This window comes from Agelaius tricolor, unplaced genomic scaffold, assembly GCF_023055355.1.
Source record: "Agelaius tricolor isolate 1412-34295 unplaced genomic scaffold, bAgeTri1.0.p SCAF_1, whole genome shotgun sequence".
In the NCBI taxonomy this organism is placed as follows: domain Eukaryota; kingdom Metazoa; phylum Chordata; class Aves; order Passeriformes; family Icteridae; genus Agelaius; species Agelaius tricolor.
In genome coordinates this window covers 94,257,173-94,279,116 of record NW_027269261.1, presented here as the reverse complement: position 1 = coordinate 94,279,116, position 21,944 = coordinate 94,257,173, and the positions used below count along the sequence as shown (strand labels likewise).

At 35.3% G+C, this 21,944-nt stretch overlaps 1 protein-coding gene across 3 annotated transcripts in view; it reads right to left on the bottom strand.

Annotated features, from left to right (window-relative positions):
* PHIP (pleckstrin homology domain interacting protein) overlaps positions 1-21,944 on the bottom strand; it is a 108,889-nt gene that overhangs the window by 23,565 nt on the left and 63,380 nt on the right. For all 3 annotated transcript variants that reach the window (XR_011681834.1, XM_071444345.1, XM_071444335.1), the window contains exons 18-27: positions 20,701-20,838; positions 19,477-19,660; positions 18,694-18,817; positions 10,831-10,971; positions 9,894-9,970; positions 8,978-9,209; positions 5,854-5,973; positions 2,144-2,251; positions 1,562-1,686; positions 1,282-1,364 (exon numbers count right to left, since the gene is read on the bottom strand). Coding sequence is in view for 2 of the 3 variants with exons in the window: in XM_071444345.1 (XP_071300446.1) it covers positions 1,282-1,364; positions 1,562-1,686; positions 2,144-2,251; positions 5,854-5,973; positions 8,978-9,209; positions 9,894-9,970; positions 10,831-10,971; positions 18,694-18,817; positions 19,477-19,660; positions 20,701-20,838 (1,332 nt within the window). In the remaining variant the exon portion in view is untranslated. The remainder of the gene's footprint in view (positions 1-1,281; positions 1,365-1,561; positions 1,687-2,143; positions 2,252-5,853; positions 5,974-8,977; positions 9,210-9,893; positions 9,971-10,830; positions 10,972-18,693; positions 18,818-19,476; positions 19,661-20,700; positions 20,839-21,944) is intronic.

The window sequence follows — 21,944 nt, the reverse complement described above, 5'->3', positions numbered from 1 at the left end:
AAAACAAAAATTTACATTATTTGCATTGGAAGCTTGATAAAAGGTCCTGGTACTTCCAATACTTTCTGTGTAGCTTGGATTTATTCCAGACTGGAAATTTCTTGAAATACAGCATCAGCTCAGGAAGCCTGGCTAGGCTGTTCACAAACAAACTATGGCAATCATTCTGCTGCTGCTGCAATGATTTTGTGCAAAAACATGGCATGGCAGAGGAGGACAAGACCACAGATCCACAACCATAAGGAAACAGCAAAGCTTAGTGACCTATTAGTAGATCTTCATCAACCTTGTCACTTATGAGAGCTTTAAACTGAAATGATCTTGGAGAGGAAATCAAGGTTTACATTTCTTATTGGATCACAAGTGTAGGGTCTTTACCAAATTCCCTGTAGAACTGAAGATGAGCTGTCTTTTCAGACAACATAGTGTGAAGTATGAGATGATATGGAACTTATTCCTATGGCATCATGTAATTTGTACATGTAAAGTAGCCAACCTAAGGATACTGCAGAGGCATACAACCTAAGGATATCAAAGGAGATTAATTCATTCCACAGCTGAAAGGTGATCTTTGTCATCATATGGAAAAGATGACTTGGAAATAGATCTGACTGGAGGACCTACCAGTCATGGGCATTGTTCCAATATCCAGTACTCCAAAATAACTGGGCACAGGCAAAGTAAAAAGAATCCAAGTCATTCCCTCATCACTTGGCAGCGAATTATAACTATATACACTTCAGTGAAGCTAAACCATAGGGTTTAGAAAAGAATGCAAAAAGTATAAGAAGATGGAAAGAGCATTCTTTTTGTACAATCTAGACATCAATTTGCAATTTTTGAAAAAGTATTCCCATGTTTTCAGCAGAAATTTCAGAAACTGATAAAAAATAAGCCTAGTAGCAATGCAGTTGTAGGAGGGCCTTCAATTTAAAAAAAAAGAGATACAAACAATATATAGGCTACAAGAAGTTTTCAGCTAGTAACAAACACCACATTCCTAAAACCTATCCCTAACTATTCTCTCTGCAAATATACAACTGAAATTTTCTCTGCACTTTCTTTTAAAGATCACCTGCAATATTTAGCTTGCTTGCTGCCACTTTGGTCAAGGACTACATAGAACTCTCCAGCTAACTATGGGCAGAGTTTACTCTCTGACTTCAGTATAGTATTAGGATTTCTTTACCATAATCTACTTTTAAGAAAGCTATCATGAAAATAGGTAGACACTTAGGAAAACAAACCAAACCACAGCACACAACTTTCCCCACAACTCACCTATATTCCATCTCCTATGCTTTGCATCATCAAATTGTTGCCTCAAAACTAGGAAATCTATGACATCTGGCATATCATGGTACCTAATTACAACAGAACACACAACTATTAAGCAATAAACCAGCAAAAGCATAAACCACATAAAATTAACACTTCAAAATCAACACTTGAAAAGCACAAGGCAATATTAATGTAATCATTCCACTTTCAACCTCAACACCCCCCTGGCCATCCCCATCCAAGAAAACCCCCAATTTGCATACAGTATTGCTTTCCTTACTTCATGGTGAAGGCTCCTCCAGTCAGTTTACCCGTATCAGGGTCAAGAAAAGCTAGTTTAAGACAGCAGAGAGTAGGCAATCCCACTTCATACTTAATCCCAACTATTTTCATCAGCTCTTGCTCCTAGAATAAATAAAATACTATGTACCACCACTGAAGTTAATTGAAATAGCTTTCTGAAACATGAAAACATGGGTATATTGAATGCACTATATTTCTGCCAGATCATGTCAAAATCAAGAATCAGAAATTTAGTCTTCCACAACGAGCTATCATTTCACAATGCAATATGCTTGAAACATATTTTGCTATGAAGTATAACCATCTTATCTGCTCAAGGTGATACAAAAAGTAGTAAAGTTCAAGGTCTGATTTCATTTGACTATAAGTCAAATTTTCCCCCTTATCTTACAATATTAAGAGCACTAGATTTACTTGTATCAGGGACTTACTTCCAGTTAGGTTTGTTTGTTTGTGGTTTTTGTTGGTTTTTTGGGTTTGTTTTGTTTGTTTGTTTTGGGGGGGGTTGTTTGCTTTTTTTAATATTAAGTTAGAAACAAAAAAGAAAAAGAAGTCATACCCGCAATTCCATTTTATGCCATGGTTGTTTCTTGGGATTAATATTATAAATTTTGTTCTTCTTGGCCATTACAACATATGCTTCATGACCTTGTCGGAAATAGTAAACCTAAAAGTGAAATGTGACAGTTATCCTACAAAGACTCTGGAGCTGAAATGCTAAAAAGTCACTGTCGTACAATGTGTGTACTTTCTATTTCATCAACTTTTCAGTCTGTTTTCCAGCCAAAGTCAGGGGTTCTCAAAATTTAAGTGGAGGAAAATTTAAAAAGAATTATTATATAAAATTATAGAAACATTTACAAAAAAAAAAAGGCAGAAAACACTTAGAACATTATTTTCTGTACGGACAAAATACCCTAAATTACACATGAATGAGGCCAACAAAACCCCTAACAAAACCATCCATTTATCATTGCACCATAGAGCAATTAAATGACAGCAACAATTAATCTACCTGGTTAGACATCACTGCAGGACAGCCCTAAGTTAACTATCAAGTATCACTAAACTCACTATCTAGCCTATCTTTTTCAAACAAGAAATATATTCTAGAAGGAAAAGTCTGTTATTGTTCTGGTAAGATTTTGGTGTTTGCTTCCACATCACTCAAAAAATAGCCTAACAAATGCCTGAACAAACTAAAATAGACATTTCCAATGCTTAATAATTTTTTTAATCCTTCTAGTATATATTTCCATGGTTCAGACATCCAGAGTCTAATCCAGTTCTGCTTTGATCTTGTTGTATATATCATACCACATGGATTAATGCTTTTATAATAAGCCATCACTGTAATGAGTTAGTAAGCTGAAACCCATTAACATGTATTCAAGGAATGTATTTGAAATGCGAAACAGAGGTTCCACAAACTAGTCAGAACAAAGATCTGATAAATGGCTGTATTCTTGGTTCAATTTATGCCAAATAAAAGATCCTCTTTAAATGTCCCAGCATGGGATTTCCATCTAATTGCAGAAAGGAAAGCTAGCTTTAATGTAAAGATCCAATACAACAAGAAAAAGCAGAGCAGAAAGCACTCTAAGTTTTAAAATACACAAATAAACACACTAATAATTTGTATTCCTACCTACTTGTCAAAACACTTGTATCATAAAACATTATAAAGAAGTCTTTGCCAGGTTTCTACATTAACGAGTACTGAACTCTTAGTGTCATGTGTCAATTTTCTTTTTTTAAATGAAGAACTCAGCACCACTTTTTTTTTAAATCCCTGTTTTCAGAGTATTCAATATGCATAATATCCTCATAGGGACAAAACATACAGCAGCTACAAAAGGCATGAAAGCAGTGAGAATCTCCTAGGCACTGTCAGAATCTATCTGTCAGTCAGGAAAAGGAACAGAGGCTACTGAGACACATCTGAAGGCAAATTTACATTACACTCTCAACATTGTGATGATTGTTTCCCATACATTCCAGTGAATCAAAACAAAAAAAGGGCACAGGCTACAAACAATCTCTGCTACACTCAGTGTTTCTGCTAAACCACTACATAAATTCAACCCACTGTTTACAGAAGTGAAATATTCTTTATTTTACAAATGACTCTAAGCATTGCATCTTCTGGCAGAAGAACAAACTGCAAAGATATTTATGAAAAGAAAAAAAAATTCATCTTTTTCCCAGGAAATAATATTTTATGTTTGGTGAATTCCTGCTTCTGCATGTTTGTTGTAGTACCTAAACAAAACTGGTTTTTATTGTGTTAAGGGCAGAACACTCCAACAAACATGCCTGGTATTTGGGTATTCAGACAGTGAAGTTGCAAGCCCATCTCTCTAGTGTGTTTCCACTGTTCCTCAAGTCACAGGGCAGAGATCTGTAAACAGCACTATTCAGAAAGGGAAATGGGATGGTATGTGCTATTCTTATACCCTAAGTGTAACTAAATATAGCACTAGTGTTTTTTTCTTACTTGTTTGTACAGCTTGAGAACAAATTTTAAATATACCCCCCTCCCCAAATCTTATAAAACATACCTACCATCCAACAAAGTGTTGGAAGGCCACACAATATCTCTTCTCATAATATTCCTCTAATTAAACCAACCCTTTATTTCTGTGAATGTCAAAAGTAACTTTCTAGATGAATACTTTTTTTTCACATATTAAGCGAATCCGGGGAAGGCAAGTATCAGAGATGGAATTTCAGACAGAGCAGCTGGATTACAAACATACTCTCAATTGGTGCAATTATTCCTACTTTCTAGGCACAGGACACAAAACCTCCTGTTTTCCCACATAAAGCATTTTCAGCAAAAGGATGTACCCTACTTAGATATTCCTAGTACACACTGTACGTGGTATTCAGCAGGTGCCAAGTCAAACACAACTGTTTATCTTACTAAACCAATATGATGTTAAAGTCTCCTGAGCAATATGGTACTGATAAATCCTTGGCTGCTTCACTGTATCCAGATGGTATCAGGCACCAAATATATTTATTTGGACTTGATCTTTTGAACAGCAGAGTCTCCAAAACATGCTTCCTGGAGGGTATCGATCCATAAGCATTCTCTCTAGCTGCAACTCTCAACTTGAAATGCTCCTTCCCTCCCTCACTAGACTTTGCTGATGTAATTTTTGCATAACTGTGCTATGAACTGATCAGTGAAGTGATCCAGTAAAAACAAAACTGCTTGCACACGCAACCTCTGCTCCTGATTCTGTTTCTGAGGTGGTGCCCACAAAAAGCTTCAGCTTGGGAACAAAGTTAATCAATTTTGCCACCATGTCAAATATTTCTCCAACAGCATTCTAAAAGTGTGAGCTATACAACAATTCTGTTTAGTAACTCAGAAAACATGCTGTTCCCCAAATAGACAACACACACTGCCCATTACAGCATAAGCCAGCTATTTCCTCTTATTTTAACCTGAGGGGGTTTTAAGAAACATGTACAGACTCTGGCTTTCAAGATTGCATTCTACCTAATACTACTTATTCATAGAATGCACTGTAATGTTCACCTGCTACATATTCCAAAACAGAAACAGGTGGGTATATTTTTGCTACTGCATTTTGAGACATCTGGGTCATGTTTACAAAGTATTTACAGTCTGGTTTGTATAAAATACATATATACAAAACTTTTTTCGTGGTTTTCCATTGTAAGAGATGAGCAGAAGTTTTTTATATCAGGAACACAAGTGATAAGGACAGTATCAGTATTTTTCTTTGAAATAAATGATTTTTTTTTTTTTTAAATGACATCAAAACAATCATACCAAGCAAAAAAACCCACAACCTTCCCCAGGAGGCTTGATTCCTGGGGTTTTTTTTCAAGTCCCAAACTGAAGTATGTTTTCCAGACTTAATTTCATATCTGATTTCTTACCTGTTTTTCAGGACCCTAAATGCTCTACAATTAAGGAATACTTTCACAACATAGAGCACCTCACACAGCTTTTCTACAGGTGTCATAAGGAAATCCACACACTGAATAGCATACAAGAAGGAACACTACTGCAACAGCAGGGAATAATAATATAAAGTTAAAGTAACACTATGCAGAATATTTTCGAAGTACAAAGAAGCAAAAGCAATTTTAGCCAGATCAAAGAATGTTTTTAAGAAAATCCAAAATATTTTGATTTAAAAGTCTCTGGGGAAAAAATGCACAGATGAAAATACAAAAGGCAAAAACAAACTGAAAGAAGCAAGGAGACAGAGGCAAAAACTACAATACCTCATCTCCCATCTGTGGGACAAATGGGCACCGCCGAGGAACAGTGTCTGTAATCCATGCTGAAGGCAGCCATTCTTCCAGTGTCAAACCATTTTCTGCCAGAACTCCTACAGCCAGCCTCTGAAGAAAACATAGAGGATTTGTACAAAATTATTGTTACTGTGAGGATTAATCTTAACTGCCTTTTGAGATTTTTTGGGGGGTGTGTGGGGGTGAACTCTAACAAAAACTGAATTTTGTAACAGTCCAGTAATTATGTCTCATGCCCAAAAGGATACAATGGAAACATGTCATTCTCTTGAACCAAATTCACATGGTCGCGTTGGCCAAAAAGGCACTAAAATTATACAGCTGCCTCCAATTAAGGAACCTTGCACAAAACAAGGAGGAAGATTTATGAGCTAAACCATGTGAAAATTACCTGGATTGGGCACATCCACATTTATTATACTTACTATAAAGTGCTATGGAACTACATTTTCAGAATGCATTTCCACATCACATACTTGTAAGCAATGACACTCAAGGCAGTTGCTCATCCTAGGTGCACACTGCTTTCTGTATCCAATAAGTCAGATAAAGCAGGGGTTTGTACAGCCATTCAGGCAAGGCTGCTTTGAAATTCCTAACAGGATCTTGTGTGTGTGTACAGAAAGCAACCCTGGATGTCTGTACAGAAATCCACTTCATACAGCCACTGCTGGAGGACTGCATCTCCAGACTGCAAGTAGGATATGCCACGTGTAATTCCATTATATCAATTCAAATGTGGTTTCACATGACAAAAGGCACTGTGATGATTGCACCAGTGAGTATCACAGGAAAAAGCATACATATTGTAAAAAACAAAAGCCCACAAAAAAAAAAAAGAACATCTCTACTGTAATGAGTCAATAACATAGAAGCACTTTGTGAATTCTGAGGTTCAAGTAGGTCTGTCTTGCAAAAAACTGATACACTACATCAGAGCAAAATGTCTAGCTAACTGGTGAATTATGGGAAGGTAGAACCTTCCTTTATTATAACTTTACACATTAATCATCAGTTGAAAACATTCTGGAACTGAAGTCTGAATTTAGTTACTCATCAGGAAGGGACTATTCCCAGTGATTTTATTAAATAATTTCTGAAACTCTACTAAATCCTTTAGTAATTAGTTCCACTACCTGACTACACACTCAAGTGGGTTTGGGGTTTCGAGCTTTCTGTGTCATCAGATGCAACATCTCACTATAACAAAACAAGGAAGGAAATCATTGTGTATTTATTCCTTTCTAAACCATTATAGTTTTATACAAGCTTTTTCAACGTATCTCTTCCAAACTCTCTCTCTTCTAAGAGTCAGCCTCTGTGTCTGATCTAAAGAAAAAAAATGTTCAGCACTTTTGATCTTCCTGGGTGATCCTTCCTTGTCTTTCTTCCTTGTCTTTCTTCTGATACTGCTGTATCATTTTTTAGATTGATTTTTGGTAGAGGGGGATTAGAAATGTAAGCACCATTCAAAATCATTAAACCCATGCATTAATAGAGATGAATGTCAATTTTCTCTACTCCTTTTTTAATTTTTAAGATTCTATGTGCGGCTACAAAGACAGTCAGAACTTCTTTCCTCAAATGAAAGACCTAATTTAGAATCAAGATCAGAATGAGGAAGAACTTTCTACCAGAAAGGCCTGTGAGATCTCTGTTCAGTAAGGAGGTCAAATGTCCACAACAAGAAACTTCAAAGATTAACATCTGTCAGGAATGACAGGTATAATTAATGCTACCAAGGGATAGAGGAAATAGAGATGATTTTCTGCAATACTTCCAGCCTCATATTTTCTTCTGACTCCAGAAATAAGCAGGTCAGCTTTCAAAGTCTGAAATATCTAGCCCTGGTACTTTTTTAATCAAAGATGTCCCATATCTCAATAACTGGGACTAAAATGGATGCAAGATTCCCAAAACACTCTGGTTAGTTTTAATCTAAATGGAAATACTAGGCTGTCAACCAGTTTTTTATAATAAGAAGCTAAACTAGAAGTTTCAATCATTTAAAAAGTCCCCCAGCATCTATTTTTCTCATCTGCTTTCTTATTCCTTCTGATACCTTCTTTTTGTTTTAGATTGTATGAATAGCAATATACTATTAGTATTGACAGTGCAACTAATGATTGTGTACAATACAGAAAAAGTAGCCAAAACAAAGAATAAAGATTACCACCTGACATCCTTTATGCCATACCAGAGATTCACAGCTAATCTGACACTGCGCCAACCTCTGTGTTCGAACAGCTGTTTTGTCAGTCTACCTTCTAATGAGGGCTAAAACACTGAAATAATTATCTTAAAGAATGCTGAGAACTCCTAACCTAATAAATAAACAAAATACAGGTACTTAGTTTAGATGATACAGTTAGCTTCCTTGGGTACTGCAAAAATAGAAGCTTTAAGCTTACAATAATAACTAACATCTACCAGATAGATCACTTCTTGTCTCTGTAAAGAAAGAAGGAAAAATGAAGTTTTCAGATCTAACAATTAAAAACAAAGCAACCTCTTAAAAACCACACTGAAAATAACTAAATCACTGGAAATTTCTATATACTGATATAAATTGTAATTACGTTATATTAGAAAGCAAACAAAATACAGACAACAACAAAGTCCTGATCAAGTCATATTTCCCTTGATGGAGTCAATACTGACAAGCATAATGCAAATATCATGTATCATATAATTGACAGAAAAAAATTATATGATTATGCAGATCTAAAAAAAATTGCAATTATATAAGAAGACAAGTCAGCACAGCTGTAAAAAATACTGGCATTTTATAACAATACTCAATTGTATTGGAAGTTTAATTTCTCTACTTCCACAGAAAGAAAGTTTCTGGTGTGAGCAAGGATAGTGATAAGGACATTAGAAGTGCTCCTTACATCAAATGTATCATATTCAGAAAGCTTATCATTATAATCACCTGTCTTGCAAGAGGTCTTTAATTACCATCTCTAAAGAGTAAAAAGTCACTATGTGTTTTAAAATTAGACAATATTAGGTTGTATATGTAACTGAATCATTCATCCAATTATTTCTAAGTCAGCTGGAATGAGCAACCTGTAATACACAAACATCTAACCTTTTGTTTTCTCTCTTTGGGTTTCCTCTTCTTTGGTGATGTTGATGGTCCATCTTTCTCCTCAATACCCTTTTTCCTTTCCTTTTTAATTTGCTTCCTTTGTTTTTCAGGTCCTTCTTCATCCTCTGAACTACTTTCTGCTTTCTTTGTTTTAATTTTCTGAATTTTCTTTGGTGGTTGCAAATTGATTCCTGCATCTGCCGTCCAGTCAGAATAATCACTAGAATAGTCACTATATATAGTGATTGATATAACAAAGAAAAAAGAAATTAAACCCTAAAGTTAAAAAGTGCATTGGATTACATAATAAAACCCAATAAAAGATTACAGTTAACAGCCTAGCTAACTACAATGTTTTGATAGTTAAAACCTTGATGATTAAAACCCTATATTCTATCTACAATTTAAATGATAATAAACCAAAAGCCCTGACATCATTTGGTCTTGCAAGAAACTTAACTTATAGCATCCCTCAAAGTAAACACTGTTATTTACTTCATCAATTCAAGATGATAAACACTGAAGTTTGGATATTGTTTTCAAGACTTCTGGTTTTGAATAGCTTTGAACAAAAAAATAAAGGATGCTCTATTTGCTCTTTAATTTCAAACCAAGGATCACAGCTCAGACTGAGCACCATAGGAAACTGCTACTACTGGCCTGAAATGTTTGTGTGCCTGATAAGAAATACCTTCCTGCAAAACAATTCTGCTTCTAGCAAACAAGGAAAAACCTTCCCTAAATTTTAGTTAGCAATATGACTGAAAATTAAATCCTGAAACTTTCATGTTCTTCTTCACTTTTTCTTCTAAATCTGCACAAGTATTAGTTGTTATTCATTAACTGTTTACAGCAAAAAATATTAAAGATTTCTTAGCAAGAATTTTCTCTGTATGTTATATATACTGTCACTTACCTAGAACTGCCATCACTGTGCCATGCTCTTTCATCATCCTCTGATGTTCCACCACTGGCAACAACTACTTCCCCTTCCTAATAAGGAGGGCAGGGGGCATTGGGAAGGGGGAGAGGAGGAAGCAGAGAAAAAGAAAGGATTTTCCTTAGAGTTTAAGTTATAATATATGACAATACAATGAAAACTCTTCTAGGCTTTATATGCGTTATAAACATCTGGTATTCTAGAAGCTTTATGTTAAAAAGGAATTTTAGTTTGCAGGAGGTTCCTTTACTTTAGTGGACTTTATAAAGAAGCACGAAGATACCTGTGCCTGGCCAGATGCAGTGTAGAGCAACATTTTTCATCACCATTTGAAAAGATTAGTTTACCTTCTTGAAAATTATTTTTAACATCGTATTTCTGCATCTTTTAATATCAAACAAAAATATGTTCATATCCAATATGAACATTATGTACTCCTCACTCATTCTCTGCCATAGCTACAGAAGCACAGAATAATAAGGCTGGAACATTATGTACTCCTCACTCATTCTCTGCCATAGCTACAGAAGCACAGAATAATTGAGGCTGGAAGGGACTTCTGGAGGTCATATTATCCAACCTCCCTGTTCAAACAGGGTCACCTAAAGTTGGTGACCATATTGCTAGGCTACGTGGGCAGTACTGACTAGGCTTACAAATTGCACATACTTTAGAAAATATCCTTACAAATGAGCATTTTTCTCCTTTGTCAATTACTTTTTAAGTCAAAGCTAAACATATACAACAGCATATGAAAACCTAATACAACATAATTTTTTAAAGAGGTGAAAGGAAACACCCAATTAAAAATGTAACTTGAGTTTCCACTAAAAACAAAGTTTCATTCACTGAAGCAGGAGTTTTATGCATAGAAATGGAATGTGTAAGACTGCCTTAAGAATAAGGCTCTTACATCTGAAGAACTGTGTCCATTTTCCAACTCTTCAGCAGGCCTTGCAGTTTCTTCTGCTGCATATCTCGTACGGTAGTTGTGCTGATTGGCTGCTTGTTTCTTTGAGTCACTAGCATCCAGTAAATTATCATGAGAATGGTTCTGTGAAGATATCAAAGTCAAAATACATAATATTTGAGCATACGTTTTATTAATACATAGCATTTTCTTTAATAATACAATTCCAGGAAGCAATTTTTGGATTGGCAAAAAGTTACAAGTCCAAAACAAAGAGCTGCTGAAGAAAACACTCCATAGGCATAGTTGAATGAATATAAGCACCAAACAGTTCTGTGTATTCTGGAAATAATTAAATTTCTTCCCATACACAAACACAATTTTTAAATCTGCAATTATTAAAAGTATTCATTCTCTGAAAGTACATGTCAGTTAATAAGGACTAAAACATAACTACTGATAGGCTGCTAAGGCTTTGTAAAAGCTTAGAATTACACTAAAAATGGCTAAGGAAAGAAAACTCCTTAACAGAAGTCCAAAGTGCTATTTTGCAGCCAAGGGGTCAGATGTGTTAGAAAAGAAACCCATACAGTAATACATCCTTAGCATAGAGATGACTGTTAGAAAATACAGACCTTTAAATAGTATGATGATGCATTGAAAAATTCAAATGAATAAGTCAGTTTGAAAGAATATGAAGCTTAAAAGAATGAAATAAAGAAACACTTCATGTTCCAGCATTAAGAGATTTTGTTCCTCCTGTAGAATATATATAATGCAAACACTTGCTCTCTACATCAAGTCTACAATCTTGTCTTAGTCCCCAGTCACTGCGTAAAAAACTCAAGAGTCATGATCTCAATTTCAAGAGTTTTGTGCTAATTTTTTTTTTTTTTCGGCATGTATAGTCAAACTTCATCTTAGCTCAGATCCAAGAAAATAATTTCTGGGCTCATTACTAAGTGCCACAAAAAGAGGCACACTTCCTTCTGTTCCAGTATTATCCTCCTGCCACAATGAAAACCTCGGGTATCTATTAGGTGCTGATAATAGTTTAAAAAAAACAGTCCCAGAGATGAAGAAAGCAGAACTGGAACAAAACAAAGAAAGGCACTAATATTTTGACAGCCTTCTAGTAGAGCAGACTGCTTGTACCTATTCTTCTTGATTTTTTTTTTCTTTTGTAGGAAAGAAAATACCTTTTCTATCATGTATGATATAAGCTGGTTTATTAGGTTAAATTTTCTTCTTGAGGAAAATAACTCCCACTTTTTACAGTAAAAGCTGTACTAAAATTTGGCTATAAGATTTAGTTTTCCTTAGCCACAACAGTCATCAATAAAATGCAGAAGTCTAGTAACTAGTTTTTCTCCCATGCTCCCTGTTAGAAGATATGCAGGCATGACTGCAACAGTTCAGTAAAGCAAGCCAGCACACCACTCTGTAAAGTTGTGTTCCAGTTTTCATCAAAGCACAAAGGACCAACACAAACTGCTCCATGCTCTTTTCAGTGAGTACTGTGCTTCTGTTGTTCTGTCCTTCTGTCTGGTTGGGGAAGTTATCACTGACAGCACAGTTACCAGAGACACTTCTAACGGGACTGCTCAGCTATCAGCATTTTAACATTGCCTAAGACTTTTGAGACCTGGGGCACTCATTCCTCCTTCTGGATTCAAACTGGCAGTGCACAAGGGATCTCCTCAAGCTGCTCTGACCTGACCCAGAACAGCTCCAAGGCAGCCCTGAGCTCAGTGGCTGAGCCCATCCCACAGCCTTCTGTCCTTCAGCCTTCTGGGGCTGCTCACTTCTCATCAAGCTCTCAAGATTCATTACTGAAGCAAAGAGGTCACAAAAGCCAGCACTATAGTAACTTGTTTCTGCTACTGCACTGTGCCTTTTTCACCATAAAACATAGCAGGGACATAGCAGGGACAACAGAATGGAATCCCATAACCCCAGTGAAACAAATTAGTCAAGTATCCATAACGATAAGGGGGACATATTTTGCAGAAGCTACGTTACAGCTTGACTGTGATGTTCATGTCTTCTCTCTAGAAACAAAAGTCCTAAAATCCTTACCTCCCTGTTTTTCTTCAGAGGTGAGGTTTCTCAAACAGTTATCATAAATACAGCTTTTCCCTACTCAAATAGAACTACAGATGCTTGGAAAACTGAAGCACTTTGCATTACTCTTTGGTTTTGAAAAGAGTTCTTTTCTTTTGGCAGTTCAAAGCTTGAGGGAAAAAAACAACTCCCCAGCCCCTCCACCCCAATCATTCCCACATGGAAAAAAGCAATACCACTGTATAAGTACTGGGTCATAGTGATGCTTTGGGAAAGATAAAATGTCAAAACAAGAACAGAAAAAAAAAACAAACAGGAAAACAAAACCACAATTACTTATCCATGAGTAACAGAATGATAGAATGAAGTTGGAAAAGGACCTCTAGATGTCACCTTGTCTAAACCCACTGCTCAAGCAGGGATGAGAAAAGTGGTCATAACGTATACAATTGTCTCATCTTGCCAAAAAAATACATTTTAACATCATTGCTATTCATCTCTACTTTTCAAAATTTGAAGAGAAGCTGTAAAGGCAGAACTTTATTTATTTGGGGAGGGGTGGAATTGAATGTGGAAGTTTGACTATAAAGTACAACAGGTTTTTTTCTGACAAAATGTAATTATCACCAGCGTGTTCAACTAAAACTGAGGAAACACAGCTGATGCCTCCTCTCCCTCAATATATAACCTAAAGAAAGAGCTTGAAATTGTACTCTCAACTCTAACAGTAGGCTGGGAAATAAAGCCAAGATAACCTATGATTTGAAGTTCAATCATCACTTGCTCTCTAAACACTTTGATGAGCAGTAATATATGCTGACAAGTACCTTGTCCAAGGCTTCCAGTCAGTATCAGAGCATATCTATTGATACAACAGAAATTACAGCTACTGACAGAAGTTTTTCTGTGAAATAAAAATTACGGCATTTCCTGTATTTGAGAGGGATACTGGACACTGCTGGGGGTCTTGGTAACATCATTTGTGAGAGATACAGTGGAAACCCAGTGATGTCCTGACAATTCAGACCACACTGCATGCTATGGTCCTTATGACTCTGACAGCACTGGGAAGCACAGCTTTGCTGCAGTCTCATACAGGGCTGAAGCAATTTTGGAAAGCTTTGGCTGTAGCAATTTCATGGTATTTCTTAACCAGCAGAATCTATTTTTTATGTGAAAATGATCCTTCCTTCCTTAAGCCAACAGGAATTCACTTCTGCTAGGAAGTTTAACAGGGGCAAGGCACAAGCATATGCCCAGTATCAGAACCCCAACATTAAATAGGTCTCTTGCCCTGGCATTTTCTCTTTGGCTAAAGAGCACCGTTCCACACTCTCCTCAAGTCTGAATCAGTGTCTGTAATTGCTTAGTATTTACTCTTACCACATCACATGTATGTAAAAAAATAGTAAGAACTGTTCCAAAAGCAGTGAGATAACAGACACTAAGCACTAAGTGCTAGGTTCTGGAGCTTTAGATTATTTTCCTCTTAACATCTAGCTGATTTAATTGGAAGTATTGTTTAAATAACATGTAAGTAGAAAAACTTATTTCTGTGGAACAAAAATAAGACACTTTCAGCAGAACAAAGTACATGTTGCTCCTCCCTGGGTTCTGTTAGTTTATAATACAGTCATTTGCACCCATCACAACAGAGGCTTATGCCTACTTTTGTCCATCCATAACAATTTCCCATGTTAATTGGCACCACATTTCTACTTAATGATAATGAGGAATATTTCATTTTTGTCACATTTTACTAGGACACACATCATATCAACCCTCTAGTGTACAGAAATTTCACACTCTTAAATATTTATTAAAATGTATCTAATCCCAGTAGTTTAATAGACTAATCCTCTTAAGTACTTGGACTGGGAATATTTACCTAAGCACGTTATTTATCTCAGTTTTCATCTGCTCCTGAAAACAAGTAATTTGGAATACAGTTCCATTTTGAAGATGTAAAAAATCCATTCTATCCTCTTTCATTAATGTATTGGGGGTTCAAGTTTCTGCTGTTTGCTTTTTTTTTAAAGTTTTTGTTTAATAATAGAAAAAACTCTAATCCTCACCAATGACTTTGAAAGTCAAACCAACTTTGTCATTCAGCCTACAGGTCAGTTATACTAAATACTATTTACTAAAAACTATTCAGGTCAAAATACCCCAAGTTTTTAGTTTCTCCCCCACAACTCCATTAGTCCCTTAAGCAATCACATACAAACACTTTTCTGTATGACCTGTGTCAAAGAAACATGGGCTTTCAATGGCAGAACACTTCTGTGACTTCCATTTAAATTGCAGATATTGTTAAAGAAGAAAGACTGAGCTATAATTTTGTACTACTTTTAACACACCCTACAATGACCCTGAATTAAAAATTAGCAATAGGACTTTGGAATCTCCTCAAAATGTAAGTACAGCTGCTCTGTGTTCTTCCTTATTGACCTACACTTCAGCTTGCAATCCAAAATGCTAATAACATCCATTCCTGCCCATCTTTTCATTTTACTTCTGTATTTTCAACTTTTTTTCAGTTAGAAGGGAAGAAGGAAACAGAAGAAAATATTATTTCACCATTATCATTATTATGTGAATACACCTGATAAATTTCAGAAGTTGATATAAAAACCAGTATTTCCTACTGGTATGAATTACAACTGAATTTTCCTATGAAGACAATGTTTTAAATACAAGCCTTGTTTTACTGTGCTCTCAGAGAACCTGACAGTTCTATAGAGTGAGACATTTTCTAGAATTCTTGATGCTGTAGTTCTTAGGTCTAGAGATTACTGGAAGAAAATGTCATGCCCTGTATTTTGCTGGACGTGTTTCCCATCTCCTTTAGCTCATAAATTCTCTCATAAAACCTGTAAGAATTTCCTATGCTAAAATGAATTGTCTTGCAACAATGCTGTAGTATAACTTACAAGGAATCAGTATCAAAACCTACTGGATATTCTCAAGGAAAAAAAAAGATTTGCACTGTACTTTCCAGTTCAATCTTCAACCTAACACAGTTTGTATTTCAAGTCACACTGCCACTGTATAAGAACAGCAACAGAAGAATAACCATAATGAAGTTATTAATTTCTACTTAAAACAACCCTAAAAATATTGCACAACAGTTTTGGGATTGCAGTCAATCTTGTTTCTCTTCCCAGGTGTTTATTTGAATTTATTGTGAACACTACAGAAGATGAAAATTCAAATTCACTATATTCCTGTTGCTTAGACACTCCTGAGCAGAAGTATTGCTCATGTTAACTATAAGCAACAACAAAAATCATAAAAATCATAAAAAGCAGTTAATTGAATTGTGAGACTCAATCACTCAAGATCAAACACCTTTTTCTTCTTGAAACGTGCTTATTTAAAGCCCATGGGACATCTACTTATTTCTGAATCCCTCTGAGATTTTACTCAAGAGATCTGAATTAGTGTACTTCTCAGCAGTCTAAGTCCTCCAAAAAGAGATGCATTTAATGAAGAATCAGCTATGGAAGAATACCACTTTTTTATTCCAAGGTGTTATAAAAAAAGTATTCAGTAAGGTTTATGAAGGCTTGAAGTGTTCTGAAACTATTACTAAGTATATCAGTAATGTTTATGTAGAAAATTTCCTGGCATACTCATATGAAAAGACCACAATTGCCTGCGGTTTTTCATCATTTTCTCAGAACAAAGGTAGAAAGTGACTAAAGGATTTACCAAGTTATCTCCCTCACATTCTGAGAATCCAGAATCCAGTTCACAGAACCCCCCATGTGTAAATATATGAAACTGAAGAAAGTTATTCCTAAGTAGCAGTTGCTCTGAAGGATTTCAAGGACATAAATATCTGGAATAAAAATATGAGGCCCAAAAGATCCAGTGCTACCATTATAAAATTTTTACCATAAAAATTTTTTTTTAAACAGGATTTTAAAAAACATTTGCTTTAAGTTTCTTTGTTGCAAAGATATCATAAAAATAATTGCTAAAACCACAGTGCTGGACCAGCTAGCCAATTCTATTAAACTTTTATGTCCTAGTGATATTTTAGAACTGTAACCGAATTAGAAATTTAATGGTAATTTGGTATGAATTCACAGGATCAGGAAGGATCTTTTGACTAGGCTGCAGCAAAAGACAAGGAAAAAAAATAGAAACCCTTGAGCAGTGCAAATGTTTAACTAAACTAAAAGAAAGTGTATAATTCAGCACCAAAATACATTCCCTCAAGGCAGGAAAATACTTTGTTAAATGTGAATTTGTGAGGCCCATTTTTATTATTCCCAAAAGAAAAATAAAGAGTTAAAGACTTCTGATGTCCTGGTATTTAACTAATGAGTTCTGTCATGTGGCATAAAGTTTGGAGACAAAAGTGAACAAATTTCTTTCAGTGTATCTTGGGAAAACACACAATGTTGGTGCCTGCAAAACTGAAAAGAGTGCATCAGGATCATTTTTTAAGATAGCAATGCATTGAAATTTTAATATAAGAAAGAAATTGAAGGAAGAAGTAATAAATAAATTTAATAAAGAAATTTAAACTTATTAGGGAACTGTGGGTAGGGGACTGTTCACATCACTTCTTTTGAAATATTTACTTTGGTTGGGTATGAAAAATGTAGCAAAACAATACTCAAATTTAATATCAAATATAAACTTGCTCATTTCAAACTTACTCTAATACATATAAAATTAATTCATCATTATTAAAAATTACAGAATCACTACAAAGTATCTGAAATTTACATGTTTTCAGATTGTTTTCAATCTCAGTTCCTTCCATCACAGACATAAAGTATGGTACTCTAATGAATTTAAGAGCTGTAGTCTTTTGCATACTTGTTCTTTTTATTTCATTTATTTCTTTTTCCACCTTATATCTTGTGATTTTTACTTTTCAATCACAATTGCTACAATTTGCAGGTGTTCCTGAAAGCTGTATTTTACAAGCTTTGGTTTGAGGATGAAAAGAATCTCCTCCATATTAAGCATACTATGAAACTCAAAGCATGAGTTCTCCTTTACCATTGCTAAAATTTACTTCCTTTATTACAAAAACATAGTTGGCTATTTAGCTAGAAAAGTATAGATAAGCATGTTCAATTAATAGATAAAACTAATTTTAAACAAAGAAGACTTAAATTTTTTTCTGTAAATACAGAATATATATCTTTCAATTTTTGTAACCAGCAAGAATATGCAAGATTGAAATTTTTTGCAAGTCATATTTTTAAAAAAGTATGTCGCTTATGACAATCTAATTCTTAATACAACTTATTTCCTTCTACTTAACCTATCCTGCTTTCGTCTTTTCTGAAAATGTACTCCCAGCTCTAGCAAAAAGCATGACTTAGATATAGCCCATAATAGCCCAAATTTTGATTTTTAGGGCACTAGGAGAGAAAATACCCCATTATCTATTTGGAGATGTATTTAATCTGTTAAACTTAAGAACTGTGAGTTGAGTTTTAATAAACCTTTCCACAGAACAGTATGTCAAACAGTAGACAACAGCAGCAGGGTGTATTGATTAATAGTGACAGACTCCCTACAGCAAATCACGTCCCTAACGCCAGATTTGCAGGGATTTCTCCCCCTTTCTGAAAGCAATCCATGTTGTTTATTATTAAGAACATATTGAAACATCAGTACAGACAGGCTTCCTCATTCTGGGGAGGCAAAGAAACTCCCATACCCTGGTCTGTAAATTTAAAACTGAGAAGAAGAATGTAAATTTATGTGACCTAACTTACTGAATTACATTTTATGCTTCATTCTGTGACAAGGTACAGGTGGACCACTTACCTTAGGGAAAGTAGGTATTTTGTTTTCTCTTGGAATGTGACTCATTACATGTTTTCTTTTCTCTTCTGATCGATACACTCTCACTTCTTCTTCTCCCTTTGCTGTTCTCCATTCTTCTTGCCTACTGAAAAAAGAAAACAGAGATGTTAACTTCAAAGGACTTTACTAAAACTAAGAAGAGTATCTATTCCAAAACAAGGAATAGATATTCAACATCTACACCATTCTTTAAGCAGCAGTTCTTCTCTTTACAGGTAGCATATAGTTTTAAAATTAGCTTTTTTCAAAAAAGTAAGATTTTCATCTTATTTTATTGAACTAGAGCAGCTTATGCTTGACTATGGCAAGTAGGTTTTTTGACTTACTGAGTATTCATCACAAGAAGTAATTACTGATAAAAAGTAAAGTTCCAGTTCAGAAATCAAAATTCATCTCAGGCACCTAATAGTTTAGGTCAGTATTCCAGCCATAAAACACCATATAATGACAGGATATAATCTTATGCTACAAGCCAGAAGATATTGAAGCAACTAGATTCCATTGCCTATACAACTTCAATTACTGTGTCATTCATTAAAAGGACAATTTTTATTCCAAATCCTTCTGGAATTACAAGATTTTTTCAAGCGACATACCAACAAGTGATTTCAAACTAAAACTGACTTTATAAGAAATTTGAGATGACAAAATAGAAAACAAATGACAATGTGAATGGCGATAAGAATTCTAAAACTGTTCCATTTAATTAAGTTCACCACAGTACAGTTCTCCATCTGTGTTTACCTGGCCACACCAGAAGACAGTTCAGGCACTACCACCCTGCGGCTCCAAGCCACGAGGTCCCGCTCAGTGGCGATTTCACTTCTTGGTGCATTGCTGTGCATCTGACGCACACCTTCAATTTGCCCACTGCGCCTTAACCCTATATTTGGTGGGGAGTGTACTTCTGAGGTAGAGCTTACAGATCCTAAAAAGGCAAAAACCAATAGTTCTTGATCTGAAGTTCTTAGGGAAGCATTAGAAAAGACAGATTTGGAAAGAAATGGAAAAAATAACTTTACTTGATCTATTACTTCAAAAGAAATCATACAAACTGAGTATAAGAATTTCAGCAGTTTCTACAGTCACCACAACACAGCACAAACAGCTACTGGGCTGCAGCACCCTGTTTAAAAATTCACCTTGAAAAGAAGCAGGTGTACCAACAATCTGAAGTGAAGCAAGTGTTTGCTTCTTTAAAAATACCTTTGAAAACATTTCTGCAAAGCTGACTATTGCTACTGCACTCTAGATCTGTGTTATAAAACAGTGTGCTATCTCACTGAATCAGTGCTCCTTAAACAGTCTTCTATCTTCAAAAAAAAGGAAGCCTCAGCCCTGGAAATTAGGAATCAAGCTGTAAAATTTACAGACAAAAAATGAAATGGTCAAGAGGTTAAAAATAACTAAATCAACCCAAAACAAAACCACACACACATGCAAGAGCCTTCGAACACCTTACACAGTAGCAAAATATCAACATTTTTCCATATCCTTACACTCACAAACTAATCCTGATTACTCTAGTGGATTGCTGACCATAATTTTTAAAGTGTTGAAAACTACTGTGTACTCTAGTGTAAGACACTGAAACATGGAACAATTCTGCAGAGAAATAAGTATTTCCTTCCACTTTTCTTCCTCCTGTATCCTAATTTGAAAGAAGTCAGATTTCAAACAATTAGGTGGCCAGTTCCAGATTAAACAGTAGGGTAGTTACTCCTAAGGGAACACAGCTGCTGCACTTCCCTGAGTGAGGAGACAATAACAAAGATAAATCTGTAATATTAAGAAGCCAAATATTTTGCAAAAGGCAAAAAAAAAAAAAAAAGATGGGAAAGCTGTACTGTTTTCTACAGCTGCATACCTCCTTTCTACCAGTTCAACAAAATGCACAGACCATGAACAATATAAAGGGATTTGTGTTTTCCAACTCCCAGCCTCAACACCCATCCCCCAGTGATCTACCTCTGCTTATCCGGCTGGTACTACTGGTTCCTGCCTCCCCAGAGCGTCTCTGGTCCTGCTCCTGCTGAAGTCTTTGAATCATGCTATCCAACGGACTAATTTCTTGATTTGCTTGCTGACTAAGAACTTGATTCAGTCCTGTGAAGTAAAATATACAGAACAACACACAAATGTAAATTTCTAGGAAATTAATGTTACAGACAGCTCATCTAAGTTTTAGCTTTGAAACAAGGTCAGTAAATTATCATGTGTAGCTACAAGCTAATGCTTATTTTTCTAACAGCCATTTCTTAAAACAGGACAACTTCTTTTCTTAATATATTTGAGAGCATTATATTTTCTGGAGCAGGGTCAAGATGACCACACTTCACTTCTAATAAAATGTTAAATTTGATCAAGTGCCAGCAAGCCACAGAAGCTTAATACAACTCTTGTTTGTCAGCTCAATCAATGCAAATTGTTCAAATGCAAGATTAGCCTGCCTCAAATGCATTAAAAAACACTTTATAAGCTTCAATGAAAGAACGACATCAAGAAGGTCTAATTGAATTAGAAAATAATTATCTATACTGTAGAAAATGAAGCAGTAAAAATGTTTAACTGAGCTCCACATGGACATAATGACTGCACAGATCAAGTAATGGTAATTTTCTTTGGTATGTAAAACAGCCAAGAAACCTCCTTTGGGGTAGGTCTTGTGACTGGAAGATGGGAAACAGTTCCAAAGAAGTGATTACAAGGTGATAATACTGTTTCTGAGCAGCAAGCAAAATACACAGCACATAAGCATGAACAACACAAAACCTGTTTTCATACTTGCAATGATCACAAAAAAGTTAGAGAGGTATAGAGAAAAGGCAAGGGTTACAGTACTGATTCAAAAAGAAGTCAGACATCTCCACACAGAATAGTGACAGAGTGGAGTGGAATGGTGGGAAGCTCTAGTCAAGAGAAGCAGAACTTGCAAAACTTTGTAATGAGGAATAACAGTGTTCAAAGAAACAAGATATAGAAATTATTTTTCCAGCATGATTCCAAAGAAATATCACAGTACAAACTGTACTTTGCAAGATCAAAGGCTAGATAATACAGTAATTGTGCTATGAAATGAAGAGCTTTGATTATGTGGCTGAACAGAAGCTGCTGTCTCTTAACAATATGCAGAAAAAACCATAAATATTTAAGGTAGTGCTCTCAGGCTTTAAAGGTTATTGAAGTCAACTTCCCTAAAGCATCAGAACCTT